General features: G+C 53.8%; 1 protein-coding gene across 1 annotated transcript; it reads left to right on the top strand.

Annotated features, from left to right (window-relative positions):
- Nucleotides 1-4,908: 4,908 nt before the first annotated feature.
- LOC119100586 (autophagy-related protein 23) lies at nucleotides 4,909-25,522 on the top strand. The gene is made up of 6 exons (XM_037223666.1): nucleotides 4,909-5,015; nucleotides 8,564-8,741; nucleotides 9,451-9,633; nucleotides 22,933-23,162; nucleotides 23,396-23,594; nucleotides 24,658-25,522. Exons 1-6 carry the CDS (start codon nucleotides 4,909-4,911, stop codon nucleotides 24,847-24,849), a joined length of 1,089 nt encoding a protein of 362 aa, XP_037079561.1. The 3' UTR covers nucleotides 24,850-25,522.
- Nucleotides 25,523-25,631: the final 109 nt, after the last annotated feature.

The following is a 25,631-nucleotide window of genomic DNA, read 5'->3' as shown; positions in this document are numbered from 1 at the left end:
GCTCGGTGGCTCCCAAAGCACCCATACCACTTCCTCCACAGCTGGTCCGGCCCGACCCTGGTCCGTCCAGACCATGGTCCGGCCCGACCCTGGTCCGCCCAGACCATGGTCCGGGTCACGCTATTTCATAGTAACGACAGAGATTGTGTACCGTGCAAAAGGCATATAAGTATGACATATATAAGACCCTTTTTGTCATGCAACAGCAAGATGTGTTGTGTTAAATTCCACAAATTTTTTGATTTTTCCCTCCGTCCCAGTTCCTTCTCTGCCGGTGGAGGGGCATATGCATCCTCTTGCATCCTGTGTGCTAGTGGAAGGTCGTCGGACACTGACACATTCGTCAGCAAACAGTGCAAAACAGCGAACAGGGTTCCTCAATCCTTATTTCAAGTGGCGTATTCATCGACTCTATGACGACTTTCGACTAAATCAAAGATATCAGCGGTCGAAGTCAATATGAAAGGAATGTCAATTGCAGCCGATGTGAGATTTGCCAGTTCGAGCCAGCATGTAGTCGCTAGCATCGATCAAAGATCTCAAGTTTAAAAGGAATATAACTGAATGTGCAGTTTATTTCCACTTGCTGAGCGCCAGGACCTGCGGTGGTGGGGGTGGCCATGCTCCGACGTTTTGGCGCTGCAGAAACCATATGGTCTGCAGTAACGTTCGTAGCGGCATCTGCTGTTTGTGGGGGGCTGTGTGGTATGTCTGGAACGTCTAAATATTGTAGAGGACTGGTTAGTCACTATAAGTGGATTTTTGCATAAAAGCATGGGAGGTGGATTTAAGTTTTCGGCGTTTTTTTTTTGTCAGCATTTGTCTAGATTCCAGACCAGTGTGTAAGCAACACCTGCTGGGAGCGGACGGACTACTGTGGTGCAGGCTTCATAATCCGTAATATAAATTGGAGTAATATGCATTCGCACAAACCAGCGTTTTTCTGTCGTTTCTGAATGGTAGATTCAGCTCTTGTTGGAATTCGAGACTCAACTCCAACACGACAACATATTAACGCAAATTGTCTGTCGTATTTTCAGTCCGCACTAATAAATAAATAACTATTCACTCAGGAACGCCCACAAAGTAGATTTTTGAGCTTCCATGCCGATGTACGCGCTTTAGTCACGATATTTAATAACACAAACAACGTATGTATGCAGGTATAATAAGGCAAGATTATTCATCTTCTTTACAAATGGGAAGCCAAGACAGCCTCAAGGGTTTCGTTTTTCGCAACCGCTGTCACTCGCACGTTTGCAGGCAGTAAGTTCCATTCGCTAGATGCACGAAACATGAACGACCTGAGCCCAAACCCAGCCCGGGCACGCGGCAGCAGCAGCTGCTCGACGTCCGTTGCTCGAATGGCACGAGCGGACAAATCAAAACGGCGCACCACACACTCTCGCAGCGTCTCAGACGCGTGGGTGACTGAGGATATTACGCATGACTATGATAACGCGTTTACATATAAGTTCGTCGACTTTGTGTCATCCTTCACTTCTGTGTCACGTTACGGCTCCCCACACCGACACACGGAATCGCACGTGGGGAAAAAGTGGTGCCTCAATCAGCACCTGTTTAGATCCTCTGGAAAGGCCACGTCGCATGCTAGCAAGTCTCATGAAAATGCTGTGGCAGCGGCGGACGATGATGGCGACGTGTTCTTCTTGTGAAAGACACGAATCGATGGTGACACCTAGAATAATGAAGGCCAGTGTGTTTTACTTCGTTGCTACCAAACGTGACGGAAAGCTGCCGATCGTTTTTGAGCAGGCGGAATTTAGTAAGAATCGTTTCTGTCTTGAGAGGATGACGTTTCAGACAGTAAATCAATTACCTGCTACTACCGAAATTTTATGTACATGTTTCTGTCACCTCAGGAAAGTTTAACGGTGACTCGGCGTCAAGAAACTGTGTGGCATCAGAGTACGTTTGTTTACTTTCCGTACAGCATATGTTGCGTCAAGCCGTTGGTTAGAATGAGGACGAGGACTGGACCCAAGAGGCAACCCTAGACCAGCCCGTGTGTCGCATCCAGAACACGGGTTTTTCCTAGAAATCACTGATGATATTTTAGGCTTTCCTATTTTCCTATACAGTGATTTGTGCGTTCTTATCGGTCTCAGACCTCTCTTGCTTGTTCTCTCGTCTTTCTAACTCAGCTGGTGGAGCAGCATGGACACGGTAGATAGGCCACGACGGCAAACTGAGCAACACTCAAACCTGCCTTAAAAACGCACCTCTTCTCGGCTCTCTCAACGAGGGAAAGCCGCTCTTGGTAGGCATCTCGTGCGATGCACGAGCTTGAAGGCCATAATTGCGCATGGTAGGCATCTCGTGCGATGCACAGGCTTGAAGGCCACAACCGCGCCTGGCAGGCATCTCGTGCAATGCGCAAGTTTGAAGCCCATAATAGATTTAAGCTGACAGAGATTTAGTTAACTGTTGAAAATCGTCTAGACTTTTCTTACATTCGGCGGCTTTTTGCATGAACCTTTGGTAGCTTTTAACGAACGCTGTTGTGTTGACATTCAGTGATCAAGGGTTGTGTTCCGAGTACCTTAAAAACAGAACGAAAAATGAGATTGTATCAATGCCGGCATGTATCAGGCGTATTGTCTTCTTGGCTGTTATTCCCTGTTGATTATTGCATTACTTTTTTATGTATTTGGTGGCTTTTTGCATGACCTTTTGTTAGTTTTCAACGAACACTGTTGAGTTGGCTTTCATTGGTAAGGGTTTGTGTTCCGATTACCTTGAAAGTAAAACGAAAAATGAGATCGCATCAATGCCGGTATGCATCCAGCGTATGACTTTGTTAATGTCCAACTGTCCTGCGCTGCACCAAAACATGCGCCGAGCAAACGTGATTAATTACAGCGAACGCTAGGCTTGCCCCCGCATTGTTCGTAGCAGCTAATGGTGAGGTGTTGCGGTCCGGTGGTATGTTTTAGACCACGACACCAATCACCTGCGCAATACGGTCGAGCAGTTCGCATTGTTTGGCTACCATGCTACATGTCCTCTCATGGCGGCGACATTTCGCGGGACTTATATCCACCTGGGCGAGCAGGCCATGGCAAAGGCCAAGCTCTGGCCGAACTAGAACGAGAGGCCGTGTACATTTCCGGACACTTTGCCTAATTGTTGGCTAATATTCATAAATTAGCTTCCACAAAATTAGTCGCTATGACAGTGCAATTACACTTGATTGGCATGTAGCCACTGCCCGTGCAGCGGCGACCCTCACTGGCATTGGCTTTTGTGATGATCGTAATGTATGTCAACGATGGTAGCTCATTATTTCAGGGTATTCAAAGACGCAATGAAACCAAGTTTTGTTTATAAATTTATATCTTTGCAGCAGGTTTTTGCCACATCGTTACCGTTGTCGCACATTGCCACGCGACGCGAAAAAGAATGCCACTGTAACTTGTCAGCATCAATTCAAATCAGGCTCAGGATCATACATTTCGTGGATGTGTCTGATAAGTTTGATTCCCGTACGTGGACATGCCGGTGTTTTGATTTATACTTCACAGTGAGGTAGGTATACCCTTTAATTTAGGTACCAATAGATAATGGTGGTAAAGCAGCTGACAGCCGGCGACGCATTCCACAAAAACCGACCTGGTTATGCAGCTGGTTGCTGAGACGCAGTTAGTGAACGAGTTTTCATGTGGGCTTCACGACGCACTCAGCTGCTGAGATTGTAAGGGTGTTTTCCACCACTCACCCTTGCAAGAATGGCGGGTGCCGCGGGGAATCGAACCCCTTACCTTTGGTCTCCCATACGCGCAGCCGAACCGCCACTCTAACGGCACCCCACGTAGTGAGCGAGCGAAGCGGAGTAAGTAAAGCCCAATGTACAGGCGACTTACCCGTTGATCTGGCCGTCACGGCAGCCGCCGCCGTCGCGACGTAAAAAGTCGCCTGCGTCCAATGGACTGAAAGTGGTCATTCAAGCAAGACCAAACCCGAGTCCCTCTTGTTTGTTTGCTTGTTTGCCTGGAATTCGTGGATTCCTCACGATTGTGGAAACGCTCTGCATCATGCAACAGCTCAACATAATCGTTGCGGGATTTTGAAGTGCTTAGTTCATGTTCGAACACGCAAGGTTGTTGCATTTATTTGCAACATCTTATAACACGCATTCAGATTACATTCGATGCCGAGGATATGTCATCCAGCAAACGCATGTGCCACTTTGTTGAGGTATCATTTCACACGGCAGCCTAGAAAAGCTGCACATGACTTTTTGCAGAGAATCACATACAACGTCCTACACATCGCATTTGTATTTATAAGGAAGTAAACACAAATACATACACAAAACAGGTCCATGTGTTCTTACATAGCCTAAGCACTGCATAATCCCTCACATATTGTGTTCATCTATTGCTGGATACGATGCGTGCGAGCTGAGGAGGAGAAATAGGGAAAACATCGCATTGGAAACAATAAAATAGACAACTGAAGCCACTCACTCCATATGGTTCATCCAAGCAGGGACGTAGTTTTGTACAGTGATCTTTGGGGGGGAGGGGGATGAACCGTGAACATATTGAAAAATAACCCCCAATTTCGCCAGTAAACGATTTCCCCCCGGATTTGACCACTTTTTTCAACGTTGATGATATTTGGATTTTTGGGGGCGCTTCGACTACAGCGGTCATTTTGCACCCATCGAAGTGTCACACATCTCTCTTGTATTCAGTGCGTGCGAGTGTCGCACGCGAGGCGCGCTGACTGACCACACCTGAGTTACGTATATAAGGACTCGCTGATTAAACGGGTGAGTAGATTATTTTAAAGTCTTCTTGCTTCATAAAAGCCAAAACTACCTTGGTTTCACAGATTAGGTTGTTGCCAATCAGGGCGCACAGTGACAGTCCCTGAATAGTGATGGGATCAAAAGAAGTGTCCGCGCGCAGCTTCTGGGTCGCGACACTGAACGAGCACGTGGGCAGCCGGCGGCCGGAGATCGAGGAGGATGCAGGCAGCGAGGACGCGTTGGTGGTTGACCTTCAGACAGAAGATAACTGTGGGTCTACGCGGGGCTGGAGGCCCCCTCCCCCCAAAAAGAAACCGCGCTCCTGTATATCATAACTCTTTTTGCAAGTTACTAGTTCAATCGATAAGCGACAGTGTGCTTTCAAAGGTCATGCACGCTTAGAATGCCATTCAGCACCATGGCATATCTTCCAAATTATTGCGCATTGTTCACTGCATCTGCCATTAGATATTCATTGCAGCATCAGCCCATCTAGCGTACACACTAAGCGCGCACGAAACAGACATCTCACGTGAGCCAACCAGAACGCCTTCGGCCATGTGCAGAGAACCTTCAACATTGGGTAAGATCTAACATAAGGACCATGGCGATGATTCAGAATTCTGCACCTCTCCCCCTCACGAGGTTCCTGGGCGTGCCTCAGTACGACAATGTCTGCACTACACACGCAGATTCCTCCAAAATATCAGCCCGCAGCCCAGCCCGCCCCGCCTATATAGTGGCCCAGCCAGCGAAAGTGCTATGCTACAATGCTGGTTCGCCATTAACCCACAAGTACTAATATATTGCAATATGCCATTTATTACTTCACCTTAATTTTAAACTGATAGTACATAAATGGCATGTGTAGTCTAATATACGGCATTGTTGGCCAACGCCAGACATATTGCTTAGGAAGCAGCAACCAAAGTACCTGCACAGTGGAATTGGTAATGCCCAAAGTAGATCTTAAACGCTCTAGTAACTGTTTCAACAACAAATGTGAAGGACGAGAGTAGAAGTGAAAATTGCCTTTCACCAAAATGTTCCAAAGAGTTCCGCCTTCTACCCCATCTCAATAGACCACAGGCCATTTCTTACAGAACTGCGTGCATCGACTGATAGCTTTGCACTGGCGGGGTACAAAATGCCAGATTTTTGAAGTCATCGTAAGTGTCAGTTCATTACAATGCATATAAGCTCAATCACCCTTCGACTGCGTCACAGTTGCCACAATGTCAAATTTCTTATTGAAGAACCAGGACCAGCCCCCTATATAGTGTTTGCTGTCCTTTTTTGGATACATTTTGCAACAACACCACATAAACACCCCTTGGTAGCTTTGAAATGATCCGCACTTCTCTATTACAACTTTCCGCGTTCCATCCCACAACCATCGCCACGCGATTTGTGTTTGTTTGATATTACCCCGGTTTATGTAATGCTGCGTGAAAGCCACGTGGAAGCGAGGATTGCAATCGTTTTTGTCTTCGAATATTTGTCCCTCCAGTGTCATTGATAATTAACAATGGCATCAAAAGCCGTGATATGTTGTTGCATGGTGCAGAAACACACTTATGAAGACAAACAAAAGTTGTGAAAATAATTTTCAGGAACTTGTTTATAAGTTACAAAGTCTGCAGACTGCAACTTTCGATGTCTGTCGAATGCCTCATTGACGTCACATGCTGAGATAAATTTTTCACGCAGAGCTACATACAGATATCAGATTGCGAAAAACAATCAAATCAGACGGAACAAAAGGCCATGCGAAAAATGTGTTGAAAATTCTAACAATCGCAGTGAGGGAAAACGGTATCGTGTAAGTGCATGCAGTCGAGGCTGCAAATAGGCATCTCCTGCAGACATAGACAAACAAACTCCAGACCGCTACTTTTTCAGTTTTGACAACTGCTGCGCATTTTACATGTCTGTAACTGCTGAGTGTATGGACAAGTAAGTGAAGCTCGGGAGATGGAAGGGTCTCACTCTCCTGTGCATTTTCTCTATCATGGACATTGATTGTAAGTTATAAAATATTGTTTTTGTGCAAACAAAAAGATGTTGAGTGCACTACACCCTCACAATAACTGCCAAGTGCAGTGAGTAGCTCTATTTACATAAAGGATCTACTTAACTGCTGCCCAATGAAATAAGGCTATGTTTTTGAAAATTTGGGTCATTAATCTTGAATTTTTTAGTGAGATGTTTGCTTCAAACTGTATGATTTATGCAACACGGTTTACTAGTGTGTCATGTCTGCCATGGGTTTTCTGTCACTGGTCTGAAACAATATGTTAGTTTCATGATTGTTTTATGTTTGGCAGCACACTGGCTTGGGCATTGCTCATAAACGTAAAGAACAGCAAAATACTTCAATTTGCCTCCCAAAATTTTTGACCCCAAAAGCCCGCCACGTATGGCCCATAACCCAACCAAAGACCTGCGCGTTCTTGCGGCTTGGCGGGCTGAATAGTTGCGTCTCTAGTCCGCACCGACTTACGGAACTTGCCACCTAACGCACGGTACACCCGGGTGCCAAGCTCTTACACTGTCTGCGCCCGTGGCAGACGTGCGGATCCGCCGCCGGCCGAGGGAGGGGGGGGGGGGGGGCACCGGAACCCGTCACGCTCCGCTTTCAACATGCCGCAGCCGCCGACAAACTGCGCGCAAAACGCAGCGTTTAGCGGCGAGCCCCATTACCGTAAAAGCACCACCCGGTAAGCGGCTTCGGTGCGGCCGGCCGACGAGCCAGAGATCGTGACTAGGTTATGCGTTGGTGGGGGGGGGGGGGGGGGGCGTGATGGGGCAGCAACTGAGACGTACTTCGCGTTCAGAGCGTGTCGCTTCAGACCACGGATGCTCGCCGTTGACATCAGTGATACGTTGCGTTGGGTGAATTGATGCTGACGGCATTCATACAAGATTTTGTAAACAGCCTGAACCCGTAAACTCTCGCGGAAGCGAGCGGCAAATAGTAAATATGCGAGTGCTCCCGAAATGATAGCGCCGTACTCACAGCACTCCATGGCGCGCTGTTCGGAGGCGTGGCTAATCGGAGGAGATGGACAAGCCGAGTAACATTGTTGGTTTGCTTCCGGGGACATAACGTGGCCACTGTGCAGTTTTGCGGTCCGGGACGTTCACTTCCAACCAAATCTGTTACAGATCTAGCAGAGGAAGTCTTCCGTCGCAAATCTTCTTATAAAGCGCCAGCAACTGCATTGACTATATTAGTGTAGATGGGCGTACCGGAACTCGAAGAACCCGAGCCGCCACATCAGAAAAGCAAACTTGACGCAGGTCGTTTCCCCTTCGGGGGGAGGGGGTACGACCTAGAGGGTGCTGGGGCACCTGGGTGCTACAACCTTTAGTTCCCTAAAATCTCGTCCATCCTGCCCTTTTGTCGGCAGAGTTAAGACATAACTTAACCTCCCCCTCTTTGGTATGCTCCGCTCTTTCCGCCATTTCGGGCTGAGAATAGTTATACTGGGAGGTGCTGCTGAAAAGAAAATATAAAGCAATTAGCGAAATGTTTTACGAAAGTGCAGGACATTTCTAGTGGTGTCCATTCTCATGAGTGACTGCTGAGCACGGGCATTGATGGAAATATAGAGAGCTTTCATGATATATTTCAATGACTGCTGGATATCGTCTGCTAACCAGAGAAACGTGATACGTTGAGCGACGGTTAATTGCAGCGTAAGGCCCCCAAAGGCTATTGCTGACAGTCAGAAGTCAACAAGCCACCAAACCAGCTATGTTGAGCGATGTCGTTGTTTCCAGCAACGAGATCCGAGTATTGAAGGAGAGACGGCCACCGCCGCCGCCGCCGCCGCCGCCTGCGGCAGGACCGGACCACACCGTGGTGCTCTGGCTCCAGGAGACGGTGACCACGCTGAAGCGCCAGCTGGCCGAGCTGGCTGAGAGCGTCAACACAACCCAGCTGCTGCAGCTGCGGCAGGTTAGCGGCGGCCACGCGGCGTGCATCTGACGGGCTCTTGCAGCGTGACCGGGCGTCATGTTATCTACGTATCCCGCTGATCGTGTACTATCCGGCGATTCCGGGCGCGACCACTGGTCCGTCGTTTGCGGCCTCCGGGGACGTGTTCAAGCCGACGTCAGTGGACGTGAACCCTCAATTCGCGTTCGGTACCGGGGCTGGCGGGATTTCTTTACATGCAGTCAGGCACGCGTCAGTCAGCCTTAAGTCGCACGGGATCATTACACCTCGAGTGAGTTTTGTTTCGAAGCCTTTGGTCGGCACGAATCCCAAGTTGTGAACACGATGCCTTCCACATTCCGTATGCGTGTCTGTTGTCTATGTACTGAACAAAGGATAAGCTGCACCGTAAGGCAAATAGGATAACACCTCGCCCTTTTCTTTTCCAGTGCGTCGCATGCCATACGCTGGTGAGAGAGGCGACTAAGTTACTCCCGAATTCGTCTTTGTTATTCATGATCCGTGAACAACGCCTCTTCACTCAAGGCTAATATAAATGTCAACATCGATCAATACCGCACCGACCAGCCTCCCCCCGGTCACCTCTGGCCGTGATTTGCCGTAAGTGCCTCTGCGACCACCAGTTGGCCCCCCCCCCCCCCCCCCCGACACGAGCGCGTTTCTACCGCTGCCGACCCGGCTGACTGGCGCGGCTGCGTGCGCCCTTCAGGAGACGGCGGCGCGGTTCGACCTGGTGCAACAGGAGATGCGACGCCTGGAAGACGCGCAGCGGCTGCTGCTCGCACAGCACGAGACCGGGCGCACCCAGCTGGCCCAACTGCGCACCGACCTGGCCGAGCTGCTGGCCAAGGCCCAGCACAGGGAGAACACGTACGCAGCCCTACTGGACGAGGTGAGTGACGAGCCAGGAGCCGTGCCGTGGCTGGTAACCGACCAGGTCAGCTGGGACTGTGCCCTAGCTGGTAACCGGCCAGGTCAGCGGGGGCCGTGCCCTAGCTGGCGACCGGTCTCAGATCAGCCGAGCCGTACCCTAACTAGCAACCGGCCAGGTCAGCGGGGACTGTGCCCTAGCTGGTAACCGGCCAGGTCAGCGGGGGCCGTGCCCTAGCTGGTAACCGGCCAGGTCAGCGGGAGCCGTGCCCTAGCTGGTAACCGACCAGGTCAGCGGGGCCGTACCCTAGCTGGTAACCGGCCAGGTCAGCGGGGACTGTGCCCTAGCTGGTAACCAGCCAGGTCAGCGGGGCCGTACCCTAGCTGGTAACCGGCCAGGTCAGCGGGGGCCGTGCCCTAGCTGGTAACCGGCCAGGTCAGCGGGGCCATACCCTAGCTGGTAACCGGCCAGGTCAGCGGGGGCCGTGCCCTAGCTGGTAACCGGCCAGGTCAGCGGGGGCCGTGCCCTAGCTGGTTACCGGCCAGGTCAGCGGGGCCGTGCCCTAGCTGGTAACCGGCCAGGTCAGCGGGGGCCGTGCCCTAGCTGGTGACCGGTCTCAGGTAAGCGGGAGCCATGCCCGAGATTTGCTGCATTTGCTGTGTGTGACAAACCGGTATTCTGCTATCAGTTAGTCAGCTTGCTAGCTTCGTCAACTCCCGTGAGATTGCCAGTCCTTACTGGTCCCGGCTTGGAATATTTGCGTTGGTCTTTGATGGTGGTCACGAAGTCTTCTGCATCACTTGTATAGGTTTTGAATATTAGGTGGAGATTTGCTGTGCGCTAGCTGGTGAATGGGATATATCGTTGAACTGCCTTGCATCCTCATCACGCGTGACAGTTCTCTGCCTTGCAGCAGCCATCAGGCGTTGAAAAAACAAACACGCTGGCACGATTACCCATCATCTTGCTACTCTTTGCACTGAGCATCTCTGCTCCTGCATGCCTGCCACCTGTGGGCCGCGCGGTAGCCATGTACCCGCGTCGAACAGAGCTCATAGCTCTCTGGAGCATCCACGCGGCGCCCGCCTGAAAGCGCATGTTTCGCATCTGAAGATATTGATGCATGCATCAGTTATGCTGAAATAGACTCACCTTTAACTATTGGCATACTTTTAAGCGGAACAGACTGCTCTAAGCAACACAATTGCTCTATTTAATAAATATGCTTCTCAATGTGTCACTGTTTGATTACGCCACCGAACCTCACACAATATTGATTGTGAGCCAACTGGCGTCCGTTTTATATGAAAATCGTACTCACGAACGTTAGAATGAACGACTCGACCATTAGATTTGTCCGGGCCTTGATCACCCCGTGGTCAGTGGAATGGCAGGATTGGACGATGTTAATATGTCGTCATGGATGTTTGGGTGACCATAAAATAGTCTGCACGAAAAAGGCCGCACATTTTCGCGAGCGTGTAGCTCAGAAACTAGAGGCGTTTGGGTCTTAAGAAGGACAGGGCTGTGAACAGCACCAGACGATCTTCAAGATGGCTATTTCAGTGAAAAATCTCATACAACTGTGGATCCTTCAAGAAGTGTCGCGGTTTGTTTCCGGACGCGGGTAGCTGGCCGCGCAGTGAATCTCAGCGAGGTCGCTTTGCAACTTGGGATGAGCGCAAAATCGTGACACCTCACGTCACGTGGCGAATTTTATTGCGTTCTGAGTATGGTATTTATATGGCTGCATGACACATTTTGCAACAGCTGTGGTGCTTGGTTTATGGCCTATGGTGTCGTGATAAGAGCCAATGCAGCCAAACAGGCCGCCGCCGAAAGACTCAGAGACACACAAACGTCATACACTGCTAGCAATGCTGTTTCACAGGGACCAAAGCTTGCAGCAACAGGGTCACACAATAAATACTGTTACTGTGTGAGGGAACGGTCGTGCCGCCGTTGTGTTAAAGGTTAATCTGTGCATTGTGTAGCTCAGGCGTTCCGGAGCGGGTTTGAAAAAAAAGAATGATCCTCCCCAGCTGTTTTTCGATGCGATCTAAGACTGAAAATACGTATGTAAACCAGGATATCCCGAAATAGCCCATTGACATCGTGCCTGTGTTGGTGAGCACTGAAGTCGTTCGCGGTGCTTGCGGCGCCATACTCATTACCAGCGTGCCCGGCGACTGCTGCTTGTGAGCCATTATAAGCCATTTTCAATGTCAGGTACGCTGGCGCTGCTGCCGCCGCCTGACTAGCAGCTGACGCACCTATGACTGCAACAACATACAAGCGCTGCTGATCGGCGCCATTCACTCTCCTGCCCGCCTTCCACCGTCTCGCGTCACGTGGCTTCTGACAGCCGCCAGCTCCGGGCCGGCCCCATATCCTTGAAGGCGACTAATTAGCAGAGCGCCGGGGCGCAGGAGGTAATGAGAAGTGTGAGAATAATTAAGCCGCCGCGGCAGGCGGGGGTGCAGTGGCCGGCCGGAAACGAGACGGGATTTTTACCCCCGCCGCGCGCTCGCTGGAAGGCTACGGGCACTCAGGTGTGCAGCCGTGGTGGTCCGTGCGTCCCGTCCCCCTGCAGACCCGTGCGGACAGTAAATTTATCATGCGGTGTGGCGAGAAACTGTTGCCCGCTTATCAAGTCATCTGTGGCCCGTCGGTGCGTGTCCGGCACACGGCCGTCAGTCGAGCCAGCAATGGCGCTCTCCCGTCCGTGCGGCTGGTGCGCCGGCCCGTGCGCGGCGGCCACGACTTCCCAGCGCCAGGAGCGGGCGCCGAGAGTCGCCGCCGGCATCCGTGAACGGCGCAGCGGCCGGGCTCGCGATCTGGGGGCGTGTGCACGTGTTGGCGTATGTTGCAAGGTCACGGAAGCGCGCCGGCACCGGGGGCTTCAGGTGCAGGTGGTAACAAAACAGATGTATCGTGCGCAGCTCGTTCGTCGTCTTCCCGAACAAGTAGGCGAGAGGGACGCTTCAGGATAATGATGTTATCGCATGATTATGTAAGCACCGCGGGAGGACAGCAGGGTAAGTATCAAATTCGGACCCTGAATGCAAGATATTTAACGATTTTTTTTATCCTGAAGAGTGGATAGTGAAACGGAGTAAGAGGGTTTTTGGCATCAGCCCTCTGGCACCGATCAATAATCATATGAACATGATGTCGTGATAAAACGCCAAAACTAATATCTTGCGCGGTAGCATGGTAAAACCGTGCTCGCAACAGCCGGCATCAGGTCATCAGCAAGATGCCTTGTGCGGCATCTCTTTCATGTCTCCGAGGTGATCATGCCAATGAGTTATCATATGGCATGCAGATAATGCCAAAAACTAGGTGAATACATCCAGACACTTTTGACAACGTATGTATACTGATCGGGCTTATCGATGCGCTGAAACGCCCGCCTTTCAAGAGAGTGGAGTAGACGGGGACTCACTCACCTAGTGTGGTGAGTTACTTAACAAATGTTCCCAACTCAAATTATTGAGGACTGGCTGGGCATAGCTCTGCTCAGGTCAAGCAATGCCAGTTGCCGCAGCCGGGAATTTAATAGTGATTTGTGGTTTGGGCGATGGTGACCGAAGTATTACGAACAATACTGCAGCCAGTGCATGCAACTGCATCATACAGTTTGCCTCATTTATTCATTTAATTTGGCTGCTGATACTTGAAATCGGTACTCAAAACACCATAAAACAAGTGTGCCTATGGTTGGTCTGTGCGCGAAAACGCGAAACTGTCTGCGAACATCAACCACCACTTTCATCGATGCGATTTGTTTTCGCCTGTTTTCGCCTCCGTCAGTACCCGTTGGTCTCAGGTCGCTGTGACGTAGGGTTGTCGCGTTCTGTACTCGGTTTTTTGTCAGTGCCCTTCAGGTGTTTCTCAATTCTGCGATATCCATGCTGATCGAGTATAGGAAAATAACCGTGGCGATGTTGCAATGTTGCAAGGAAGGCCTTCTTTACCGAACAGCTTATATGCAAATACCTATCACTCTGGGTAGGACCATTTTTGATGAATTGAGCTTCTGGCTGCTGAAAACAGCATGCGCCTTTTATCAGTGGTTGCAAAGATTGTGCCCTCTAGAGGGCGTGACAGCCGAATCAGGTTGGGCCGACCAAGTTAAAAACTGTTCAGTAGCTTAAACAAGACTCATTCAGCATGCAAACTCGTGCTAATAAGCACCAAGCAAGCATTATGTTGATTTGGAGAGGAACAACAGGCGTCAATGAACGAATGTGACGCAGACAGAAAGCTATTGGAACCAACCCTGCCCTATTGCTCTTCTCAGGGATGCTACGAGTTGCATTGTGCGATAAATGCGTAACGAGCTCACCAGAAGCCTTGTCTGCGGACAATTCAGCTATATATACTCTGACATCAAAAAGGCTTAAAAAGACGGAAATGAATTCGGTCAACAAATGGACGCGTTTGGAGCAATTCAAAATCAAGTCAAAACTATGCTCACTGACTAACTAAACACAATTAGTCAAAACTGTCTTTATAGCGCCTACGCTAACAACATGAGCTAGTATAATATGCGAACCAGATATTGACTGAGCACACGTAATCGATTAGTTCGGCAAGTTCATCAAACTGAGGTCAACTTTGCGGTCCGCGGTTCCCAGTGACGTTCCCTCCCAACCCGCAAATTTCGTTCAATATTCATCATACTCTATCTTTGCTACTTCGACGACTCATTCGTGGAGTAATATTATGGAATTTCTGGACTTCATTGTAGATATGTACACACCCATGAGTCCTGCGACACTGCTTTTTTCTTTCTCTGTGTCGCACGACTCCGCCTCCTTCCCTCGACGCCCGTTTCCTCCTCCGTGTCCACGGACGCCTGTCCGTGTCCGTGTGTGTCCGTCCTGGCGGCGGGGAGCTCTCCGCTCCCTGTCTGCATAGGCGTCTAGCTCGTCCGCGCCGCCAGGCTGTGGCCAGAATGCGGTCGCAATACGGGTCAGCACGCGCCTGCCCTCTCACCATTAACCGAACCCCGTCGACCGCTCTACCCGCAGACCTGTAGCGCTCCCGCGGCGGCCGCTCGGCAGATGCTGGTGCCGAAGGCGAGGGGAGGGGAGGGGGCTGGGGCAGGGCCCAGGGCGGGCGGCAGGTGTACCGGCTGCGGAGATAGGGGCAGGCTCGATCCATCAGCTGCGCTTGGAGTGGGTGTTCGGTGGTGGCACGAACATTCAGACACGGTCGGCCGCCACTTGGTGCTACTTAACACACCAACTGGCCAACGGCCCCCTGATTCGGTCAGCAGCTGGTGACCGGCGCTGAGTTTGTGACCAGACCAGCTGCGTGTACGCACCGTCCATCTATCGCTCCCGTTTGCAGAAGGAGATTGGACCGTCCGTCCATCGTTCCTGTTTGCAGCAGGAGATCGGCGCGTCCCTGCTCCAGCCGAATGGCTAGAACCCGGTCTCGCGTGTCCTGGATCAGCCGCCGCACCAGGCAGAGGCCAAAGGACAGCACGAAGTTGAGAATGTAGCACGATCCCTTGTCGCGGAGGCCCCTGAACCCGAAGAGACACCCGCATCGAGGGTCCGAGAATGGCCGTTCACGCGGGCTGCCAGGTGGCAGTCATCCGGTGGGCTCTCTTCAGTGGCACAGCTAAGCCACAGTGAACAATGGGTTTGCCGACGTTGTCAGTGTATTACGGCGTGACGATGCCCGGCGGCAGCCTCTTTAGCGTCATGGAGAACAACAGCGCAGCCGTGATGGTGCCATTGTTATCTAGGCCTTCAAAGGAAATCATACTCGCATTTTTAAGCCCGTTTACATGGAGCTTAAAAATACAAGACTAATTGAAGTTTGTATGACGAGGGTGGGAAGACATTTCAAAAGTACGGCGTTGACGTGGCCGACTAAATCTACCACGAGAGGGGAAGCGTTTCACGGTGGTCTTGAAAGCATGGACAGTCCTGGCACGACGCAAAATGCTGAGAACCTGAACATGGTTATGCCAAAAATACGGATATAAGGATGAGCTTAGTTCACGTGTCAAGATATACACAACACGGAATGCTAGCGGTATGATGTATTTCTTTAACCATGCTCAAAACAGTTTCATTTCAAACATAATAGAGTTTCATCTCAGCGCCGTCCTTCAACTGAATGCCTTCCGCTCTTGACCGGTGAAAGATGCGTGCTAATCACGTTATCGATCGGCCATCCCTCCCGTGACTGCATATCGTCATTTGGAATCGGCAACATCGACTTGGCTGGCTCAGAGCCAGTCCCTTCCTACCACGGCAGACGGACAACGCTTACATCCGCGCCGTTACTGCTTGTCCATATCGTCACATACTTACAGATTGAGTGGGTCTGGAGACTTGCCCTTTTTGCATGCATGATTTTGCTGGTGGCGATGTTTAACCGCAAGACCAAGTACACTGCGTCCCTGAGCTTCACCGTCGCTTTATTAGGACAGCCAGTTGCTTTTACTGCCTTCGTTTTCAAAAGGATAATTGGCGAGCAGATGGCATCTCGCCGAACCATTATCCAGCGAGCGGTTTTTAAGAAACGGGGCATGCTTCAAGACCACTCCTCTGAGGGATAGTCAACATGAGCGATCGTCCGGGACGGAGCCGGTCCTTTGGTTGGTAATTGAGGTATAATCAGCTGCGCGTCGTCTCCCCCGACCGCCGCCAGGTGGCTGCCGGCTCGCTGCGGCCGGCCGGCCCGGACCGGGGAACATCTGTGGTGCGGGCTGCTGGCTGGTCGTTAGACTGGCCCCGATACCAGCACTGATCGGCTGGTGGGGTCAGCGATGGGGCCAACGCGGCCAGCTAGCACACCTCGGCCTGGAGCGCCGTCTCGGGAACTTCCAGTCTCTTGCGCCTCCGTGCCCCCACCACCCCCTCCTGTTGCTGCTGGTGTCGAGGTCAAGCTGCCGTCCCTCCTCCGAGCTTCCTGCTCAGTCCTTCAACTCGTGACCGAGCGGCCGTGAAAAAGAGCAGCGCGAATCTGTTAGCGAATCGAAGGTGCATGTTAAGATGCCACCCAGGTGCATATATATTTTCCACACATAGGCCCATTTGACAAAGATTATCTTTCCGGCTATTAGCCCAGGCTTAGGAACGGAAGGGCCTGGATAGCTCATGACCCACGCATTTCTTATGAAAGTTGAACACTGAACCTATGGTGATACTTGAAGAGGAATGGCCGGAAAAGCGGTTGTTTCAACAAGTGTGTTCTATGTGCAAACTTCCTTGATTATAATGGACCAGCGGCTAAATATTAGTGTTCCCCGCCCAGCTGAGTCTAGGAAACGAAATCTCACGTTCCGCCCGAGCTGTGTCTGTCCTGCGTGTCTCCTTCATAATGTGCGCTATGGACGTTAAAGCGCCCTCTTCTTTTTCTCCGTACATTTCTCGAATGACTGAGCCCCAGCAGCTGTACCGGGGGTCACAATCTCAGGATCAGGGCCGACCTTGGCATTTTATACGCTGCCGGGAGGGAGCATAATTGGGAGACCATGTCACCTGCTGCCTAACTATGCACGAACCCGTCGTAATGAGTATCCTTTGTATGCCGCCCAGATACCATCTATATCGCTCAACATCTGGACAAACGGCGGCATTGTCTGGTCAGTGTGAAGCGTTAAATCCCGACAGCCGGCCGGACGCCGACGGCATGGCAGACGCTAAATCCTGACAGCCAGGGCGGACGACGGTGACATGGCGGATGAGCAGCTGTTCAGGAGGAGGACGGCGTCGTACCGACCATGCCCGCTAATCAACACGGTCTGAGACCGGCCTCCGCCGCTGCCGCGCCAAAAACGACATCGGAGCACTGCTGATATCGGTGCGTTCCAGGGCTAGATGGGACTTGGCCGATCCCGGGATGACTCCAGCTGGGATTTTCAGCGTCGCAGAATAAGCTAGGATTGTCGGCGTCGGCGAACGAGCAAGATTGTCAGCGTCGGCGAACGAGCTAGGATTGCCCGCGTCGGCGAACGAGCTAGGGTTGTTGGCGTCGGGGAGAGGGGTAGACATATGCGAGACCAGACGACATGAGGGCCCGGCTGTAGGCAAACGACAGCGAGCGAACGACTCCCCATTCATCTGCAGCAGCGCCTTCAAATGGGACACAGTGTGTGCTCCCACAGGCGCGAACCTGCAGGCGAAGAGGCATTACTCTTCCGCCCTATCTGCCCCTCATGGTCGACAGAGTAATCCCGCTTCTGAACCTGAGTGGTCTGGGCGGTCTGCATGGCACATACGACAGATGAGGCCGTGTGGAGTGGTCCGACATAGAGCAGCCGACATCAGCCCCAGTGTGGAGCGGTCCGACATAGAGCAGCCGACAGCAGTCCGAATATGGAGTGGTCCGACATAGAGCAGCTGACAGCAGTCCCAGTGTGGAGCGGCCCGACACTGAGCGGCCGACATCAGTCCCAGTGTGGAGTGGTCCGACACTGAGCGGCCGACATCAGTCCCGGTGTGGAGCGACAGCTGCCCGGAGCTCCCCGGCTTGAGAAAGACGGCTGCGCTACGCGACCCCAGTGACACTGGCTGCCGGCGCCCAGTGATCTGCGGAGGGTCGGCCGGACAGGGCGGCCTGAGAGGGGAGGTGCGACCGTGCCATCCCCGATGTGGCTGGCGGGAGGGCGCCGCCACTGAATGGGCGGACGGGCATGAATGCAGCACCGCCTCTGAACCGGCGGGGAGGTGTCGCGCACAAAGCCTGCCCGGTCGGGGGCACCCTGCCGTCGCCGTCGCTCAAAGGCGGCCCGAGCAGCGTGGCTAACGGATGTGGCGGCCTTTTGGTGGCATTGTGGTCATGAGCGATCGCGACCGCCCGTTCTCGGCGATACCCGTGATATTCACGGCTCGCCGGGCACATCCACAGCCGACACGGGGGCGACGCGCCGCTGCCGACCACAATTTTACACTTGTCACACGTCGTACGTGGCCCCGGCTCTGTCCTTGAGACAGAGCACTCGTATGTTCTTTTTTCAGCTCTGGCACATGCCTCGCACCGCTCTGATAGTATGCATGGCAGCAAGCGCATGGCGGCAAATGGTTCTGTATTTTTACTCGTCGTGGCGCAGCAGTGGGAATGCAATCAGCTTGCAGCCGAGACACCCATTAGAACCTGCACAAGATTGGCCGTGGCAAATACTGCCCGGGGCCCCTTTTGCCTCGCCGGGCGGGGCGCAGGCGACATGAGATCGGACCAAGGTTAGCACATACCTGTCCTCAATAAGTGCTGGCCGGTTTTCCCACCAATTTGGCATGTGCAACGGCATGATTAACCCGCTGCGTAAATGATTGCGCATTTAGAGGGCGGCGTGCCGCAGCACGCCGGAGAGACGTCGACCGAGCGGAGAGACGGTGACCGAGCGGAGAGACGGCGACCGAGCGGAGAGACGTCGACCGAATGGAGAGACAGTGGCTGAGAGGAGAGACGGCGACCGAGCGGAGAGACGGTGACCGAGCGGAGAGACGTCGACCGAGCGAAGAGACGGCGACCGAACGGAGAGACAGTGGCTGAGAGGAAAGACGGCAACCGAGCGGAGAGACGGCGACCGAGCGGAGAGACGGCGACCGAGCGGAGACACGGCGGCCAAGCGGAGAGACGGCGACCGAGCGGAGAGACGGTGACCGAGCGGAGACACGGCGACGGAGCGGAGAGACAGTGGCCGAGCGGAGAGACGGCGACCGAACGGAGAGACAGTGGCTGAGAGGAGAGACGGCGACCGAGCGGAGAGACGGCAACCGAGCGGAGAGACGGCGGCCAAGCGGGGAGACGGCGACCGAGCGGAGAGACGGTGACCGAGCGGAGAGCAGCTGGGGCTCGCCGGGCCGTGCCGCCTTCCGACAGCTGTGTTTGGCCAAGGCGTGCCATGCTCGGGTCTGGCCACGGCCTCAGCGCGCCAGCTGCCGCCCGGCGGCGCCATGGCGTGCAGACTGCCAGGTGGACAGCGGGCCCGGCGGCCGGCGCTAGTGCCAGCCGGCAGCGGTCACGGCCGGCCCGACCCCGCCCAGTCCGGCGCGGCCCCGCCTCGCGGCCGTGAGGAGGGGCCAGGCGTGACGCCCTGGCTGGGGGCTGTGTGCGCTGTCATCGACGATGGACGAGCGGCTGGTGCAGCTCACCTTACAACTCGTGCAGCATCTGCTCAAATATGATGGTGCACAAAACTTTGCTAGTACTGATGCATTCCTGTGGTACGTGACGGTCAATGGGGCGGGGTTAGTGATGAGAGCATCACCCGCACGGTTCCTGTGTGTACGTGGTCTCTGAACAGTGTGCTGGCAATGCCACGTTCAAAACCGCATAGAAATGAGACTTCTGTACTTCTCTTCCATGTTGCGGCCCCTGCTAGCGACCATGGCTGGCTGATGGTCTTGACGGGCCAGACCACCTGCCAGACCAGACCACCCCATATTCATGGCATCTCTGTGCGATAGCCAGAGTCACGCAACGATCAAACGCCCCCGACAGTGGCGATGATGATGATGCTTTGCAGTTTTACGGCGCTTCGACGTTGAGGGTCATTTTGCGCCTATGGCTGGCGGTAGGAAGCGCGACATATTGCAACTTAAAAGAGGAAATGTAGCTGAAACCCTTACGTTTGCAAGAAATGAAAACAACTGACACGAGGTCAACAAGGAAGAGTCGTTTCGCCAGATGTCGAGATAAGTCAGAGCCTGAGCATGCCGTCTAAAGCGACCCAAGTGTTCTTCCATGCAATTTGCACAAGAGTAGAGCACGTGGCAAAAGTCATCTGCGCACTGCGTCTGGGGAGCTGGAGCCTGTCGTCGTGGTGCAAGAGGCACACGTATATTACATCCGCAGGCAGCATAGGATGACCTCTTCGGGTCTCGCCGCGCGCGGCTAAAGGTCCTACTGTGGCTGGATTGCCCTCAGTTTGTTCTTATCCTAGGTATCCCAACAACGCTATCACTTTCCTTTTACGTATGCCGTTATGAAGGGACAAACCTTTGCTGGACGGGGGAGACAGAGATCGCCTTAATCGTGCGTGCGCTGCCTGTGTGTCCGCCTCGTCAGTCAGCTCGTTGCCTGTAATGCCTACGTGGCTGGTGATCCGGTAGATCATATTTGTTTACCCAGCGCGATCAACTGCTGCAAAATGAGAACATCCTGTCAGAGAGGACATCGCGAATTAAAAGCTCTTGAACCCCAAACAGCTGCTACATGAGTCACATACAATCAGATACAACACGACGAAATGTGCCTGGTCACCATTCCCAATGAAGGAGAGCGCTTTCATAAAAACAACCAGCTCATGAAAGCACGTCTCTGTGTGCACCGAGGCGTGCGCTGACAGTGAGAAGGTTCCAGTCGCGGCGCTGCATACAAGTGTAGATCCGACACCAGCCTCTGGTTAAGAACCATCTGAATAAGTGCTGTGGTATCCTGAGTAGGAGTCATTGAGTTCTGAAGCCTTAGACCGCAAGTCACATGGGAGCGTATCCTGGTTAATTAGGGTGCGTTGATACATTGTAATTTAACATTAATTAGTGGGATAGGACCTATTCTCATCACGGTCCTGATTAAACAGACAATTACCAAGCAGGGATAAACAAAAAAGGCAATTCCCGGCGCAAGCAGCTTCCTCGGCGGAGTTAGCGGACGACGTAATCTTAAAACCCCACGCAAACTCCGAGCCTTGCCTTCATGGTATAAGTTTTGTATTTGCGCAAAATGCACAAAAGTGAACAAAGCTGTAGAGATGGTTGAGTTGACTATACACATCGCTAGAATTAATAAAAGTGAATAACATAATAACAAGATATCCCTAACAAAAAGCTCTTATTGTTGGCGTACGACAGCTTGCCATTTTCAGTTCACGCCAACAGAAAGCCAGATAGTCAAATCCAATGTGAGGTTAATTCCTTGCATGCGTCACCATGTGGTTAATGTGCAGGATTCTCCGAAAGTGGGGCGCCATGATGGCACTCACCGATGCCCCCCACCCCTCTCCCAAGCGTCCACACGTCCATGCGCTTCACACACAGGCATATCGGCGTTTCAGTCTCAGCCTTGGATCGTAGGCGCTATTTACACTTCAGCGTGAAAGTACCGAAGATTAGCGATATTATCCGGCTTTCCAGACGCCAACTGCCGGCTTCGAAGCGGCCATCACCTTCTCATTGTGGCCCGCCCCGAGTCAGCGCCGTCGCGGCCGCGCATTGCCCGGCAGCGGCCGCCGCCGCATGGTGGGAGAGATTACCGTGAAATGTGTCATGCGTGCTCTTTGAGCGGTGTCGGGCGGCGCCGGCTGAAAGGGAGCGTGTCGGAGTCGGCGGGGAGCGGCACAAAGGGGGTCTGGGGCCGGCTCCGCGGTCGCGGCCGGACCCGAACGCAGCCGGGCCGATCGTTGCAGCTGTGTTGACAGAGGCCAACGTCGGCGGCGATACCTTTGTCGCAGAGCAAACGGTGTCGCCGACCGAGGCAGGGACGAACAGACGGGCAGCGGGTGGAGACGGAGGCGGGAGGGTGGCAGGCAGAGTCAGGCGGGAGGGCGCGCTCCAGTTGGCCATATGGCAGCCTTCCCAGGTCACTAAGCCGACAGGCAGCTATTCAGCTGCGCGATACCAGTGGGCATATCAGTGGGGATTATAAGAGGTTTAGACGGCTAAGAGCAGTAGCCTTTTCACGGCAAGCGGTTTGTTCACGATGTGAGCTGAACTCGTTCTGTCAGGCCGTGACACCTGAACACCATACTGCCGGCCATTGATCACTCGCAGACGAGGGACAGCTGGGCTCCAGCGGTCCTGAGAACAGCGCCGCGCTCTGCCGAGACGACCTCCCAACTGGGTCACTGTGTTGTAATGGTGACGGGTCATCCGTCATAATCCACCATCCGCTGAATTGGGGATGGGAGGGAAAGTATACGTCCGATTGCTGATGGATCTAAAAACGGATCATCTGTTCTTGGCATCATCACCCTGCGAACGAAAAGACCTGCCACTGGGACCATGGCTACGTCACGCGCATCTGTCCACAGGATAGAGGTTGAATCCACAAGCTTATAAACAGCCAGTATGAGCTGCATTATGTCGCCAGAGAGCCGACATGGACGAGGAGCTCACAATTTTGTCGTCTCCCCTCATCGTGACGGTCCAAATTGGACGCCGTGGAGCGCGATGCGAGCCCAGCATCACCCGCCGCTTCACCTCTACCCATCAGCGCCTCATGACGCTCACACTGACGCCTGCCCCCCCTCGATAGGTGGCGACGTTACGCCGCGAGCTGCTGGTGGCGCCGGCCGCGGCGCGCAGTCGCCGCCGCGCCAGCCACTCCAAACGGCGGCGCCACCAGCGCACCGGCCGCCACCGCTTCCACCGACGCGTGCTGGCCGACGTGGTGGACGTGCTGTACAAGAAGCAGCTCGGCCTGGACGACCAGCTGCGCGCGGTCGACGAGAACGTGACGGCGCTGCGGGAGGGCCAGACGGCGGCGGCGGCGCGGCTGGCTGAGCTGGAGGAGGGTCTGGAGCGGAACGCGCGGCAGGAACGCCACCTCAGCTGGAGACTGAACGCCACGGAGGGGTGAGCGGGCGCTCCGTGCCTGTGGCACGGGCTAGGCCGCTGCAGAGCTCTGTCACAGCTGTCACCACGTGCAGACGTGTCGCTGTGCAGATGTCACCGCCAGACACGACGGGCTTGTCCGCATTGCAACGCAGGCTAGTGTGCACATACGGATGTGGACATGTCCAGCGCGCACATGTCGGCCCTGGAAGTTCATGTCACCGCCCGACGAACCGCGGTCTTCCCCGTCGCAGGAACAGCATCGCCAAGGCGATCCAGGTGTCGACGTCCGAGCTGATCCAGGAGGTGGAGCAGCTGGAGACGAAGCTGGACGGCAAGGTGGCGGAGATGCAGACCGAAGTGGCGCGGCTGGACGTAAGCTGCAGTCAGCTGACCAGCTCCGTGCAGGACGTCCAGGCGCGGCAGGCGGCGCTGCCCGCGCAGACAGAGGCCGTACGTGACGCTTCGCGCATATGTCCAGTTGTATATGACGCTTCGCAGATATGTCCAGTTGTATATGACGCTTCGCAGATATGTCCAGTTGTACGCGACGCTTCGCACATGTGTCCAGTTGTACACGACGCTTCGCACATGTGTCCAGTTGTACGCGACGCTTCGCAGATATGTCCAGTTGTACGTGACGCTTCGCACATGTGTCCAGTTGTACGCGACGCTTCGCGCATGTGTCCAGTTGTATGTGACGCTTCGCACATGTGTTCAGTTGTACGCGACGCTTCGCATATGTGTCCAGTTGTACGTGACGCTTCGCACATGTGTCCAGTTGTACGCGACGCTTCGCACATGTGTCCAGTTGTACGTGACGCTTCGCACATGTGTCCAGTTGTACATACCGTGTCGCACCGGGACAAGGGCGGTACCGGTGGCGCTCGGCTGTACCATTCGTCCGCCGTTCTGACGCCCTTACGCGAAAACACTTCTTGATTGTGCTGTAGGTGCCATTCTCCAGCCCTAGCGGATAATCGTGCACCCTGTCAGCGAGGTTCAATAGTTGTGCCACGCATCTGTAGTCTTAAAGCTATCAAAAGAAGCGCGGTAACAGTCAGAGCAGGATCGCAGTCACCGTCCAGTCAGCCATTAACACGCGCTCGGGTGGGCAGGTGTGGGGATGGGGTGGGGGGGGGGGAATTGACCCCCCTCCCTGGAAGGTTTTTCCAGGGTGGTTTCCACACGTGAGTTCACGTACAGGTCAACACACCCTGAATATTTGGCGTCTCTAGCTTTTTTAGTTCCGAGATCCTAGCGGGGGGGGGCGGGGGGGGGGGGGGTCAAATTGACGTCCCCATCCGAGCGAAGAGTATCTAGCCGGCCACCCGGGCGCGTGTTAATGCAGCCCATCGCAATGTTTGCTGGGCTATTTTCAGAACTCCAGCCGTTAATCAACATGGACACTCATCGACAGTATCAATCCCGTCAAGGCAACTCTGTCCATGTGCCCGAAGTCACACCCGCACTCCAGCAGCAAACCATTCGTGACGTTCCATGGTGCGTTTCACAGCTGAGGCAACAGGTGGCAGCGCTGTCGCGGCAGCAGCTGGTCGCCCGCTCCCAGCTGCTGGCCCTGCAGGGAGACGTGCTTACACTGGCCCTGGATCAGCCACCGGCGGGGACGGCTCTCGCCCCAGCGAGTCCACGAGACCAGCAGCTGACCACTGACACCAGGAACGGACTGGACAGGCCCGAACCGTGACGGCGCGCGGGACAGCGCGCAGCGCGCGCACGTTGGAGTGCCAAGTGTACAAGGTTTAGACGCCGACCGGCGCTAGTCATCCCATTGCTTTGCACCGCGTCTCTAGCGAGTTTGTCTCGTAAATTGCCGTGTGTCGTTGCCGTACCGGCCGTTGAGGTGGGCGCGTCGCGGCCGCCGTGTAGGGAAACCAGGGTGTGCCGTGAATCCGCTGTGGTTCCAAGCAACGTGATCTAAATGTTTTCACAGTCGTAGCAAAGATGGCTCCACTGACAGCGCGGTGTGAACCGCATAGGGTACTACGTAGCCCATTATTTGTAGTGTACACCACATATGTTCAGTAGTTGTACGCGACGACCGAGATGTAATGCCGAGCCAGCAGCTGTGCAGGGCTCCGTACAGCCGTAGCAGTGCACCGAGCCAGCAGCTGTGCAGGGCTCAGTACAGCCGTAGTAACGTACCGAGCCAGCAGCTGTGCAGGGCTCAGTACAGCCGTAGCAGTGTGCCGAACCAGCAGCTGTACAGGGCTCAGTACAGTCGGTAGCAGTGTGCCGAGCCAGCAGCTGTGCAGGGCTCTGTACACTCGGTAGCAGTGTGCCGAGCCAGCAGCTGTGCAGGGCTCCGTGCAGTCGGTAGCAGTGTGCCGAGCCAACAGCTGTGCTGTTGCCGTGTGCAAATAGACCTACAAAATGGCCGAATTGAAGCGTTGTGGCGCAAAGCTGATGACGTGTGGTAGTAGGGGCGCGCAATGACACATCGAACGTGATATCAGACGCCTGCTGCCC

Source organism: Pollicipes pollicipes, unplaced genomic scaffold (genome assembly GCF_011947565.3).
Source record: "Pollicipes pollicipes isolate AB1234 unplaced genomic scaffold, Ppol_2.1 Scaffold_4881;HRSCAF=5763_pilon_pilon_pilon, whole genome shotgun sequence".
NCBI lineage: Eukaryota > Metazoa > Arthropoda > Thecostraca > Pollicipedomorpha > Pollicipedidae > Pollicipes > Pollicipes pollicipes.
Note: the sequence above shows the minus strand (reverse complement) of the source record. Positions and strands in the feature narration are given on the sequence as shown.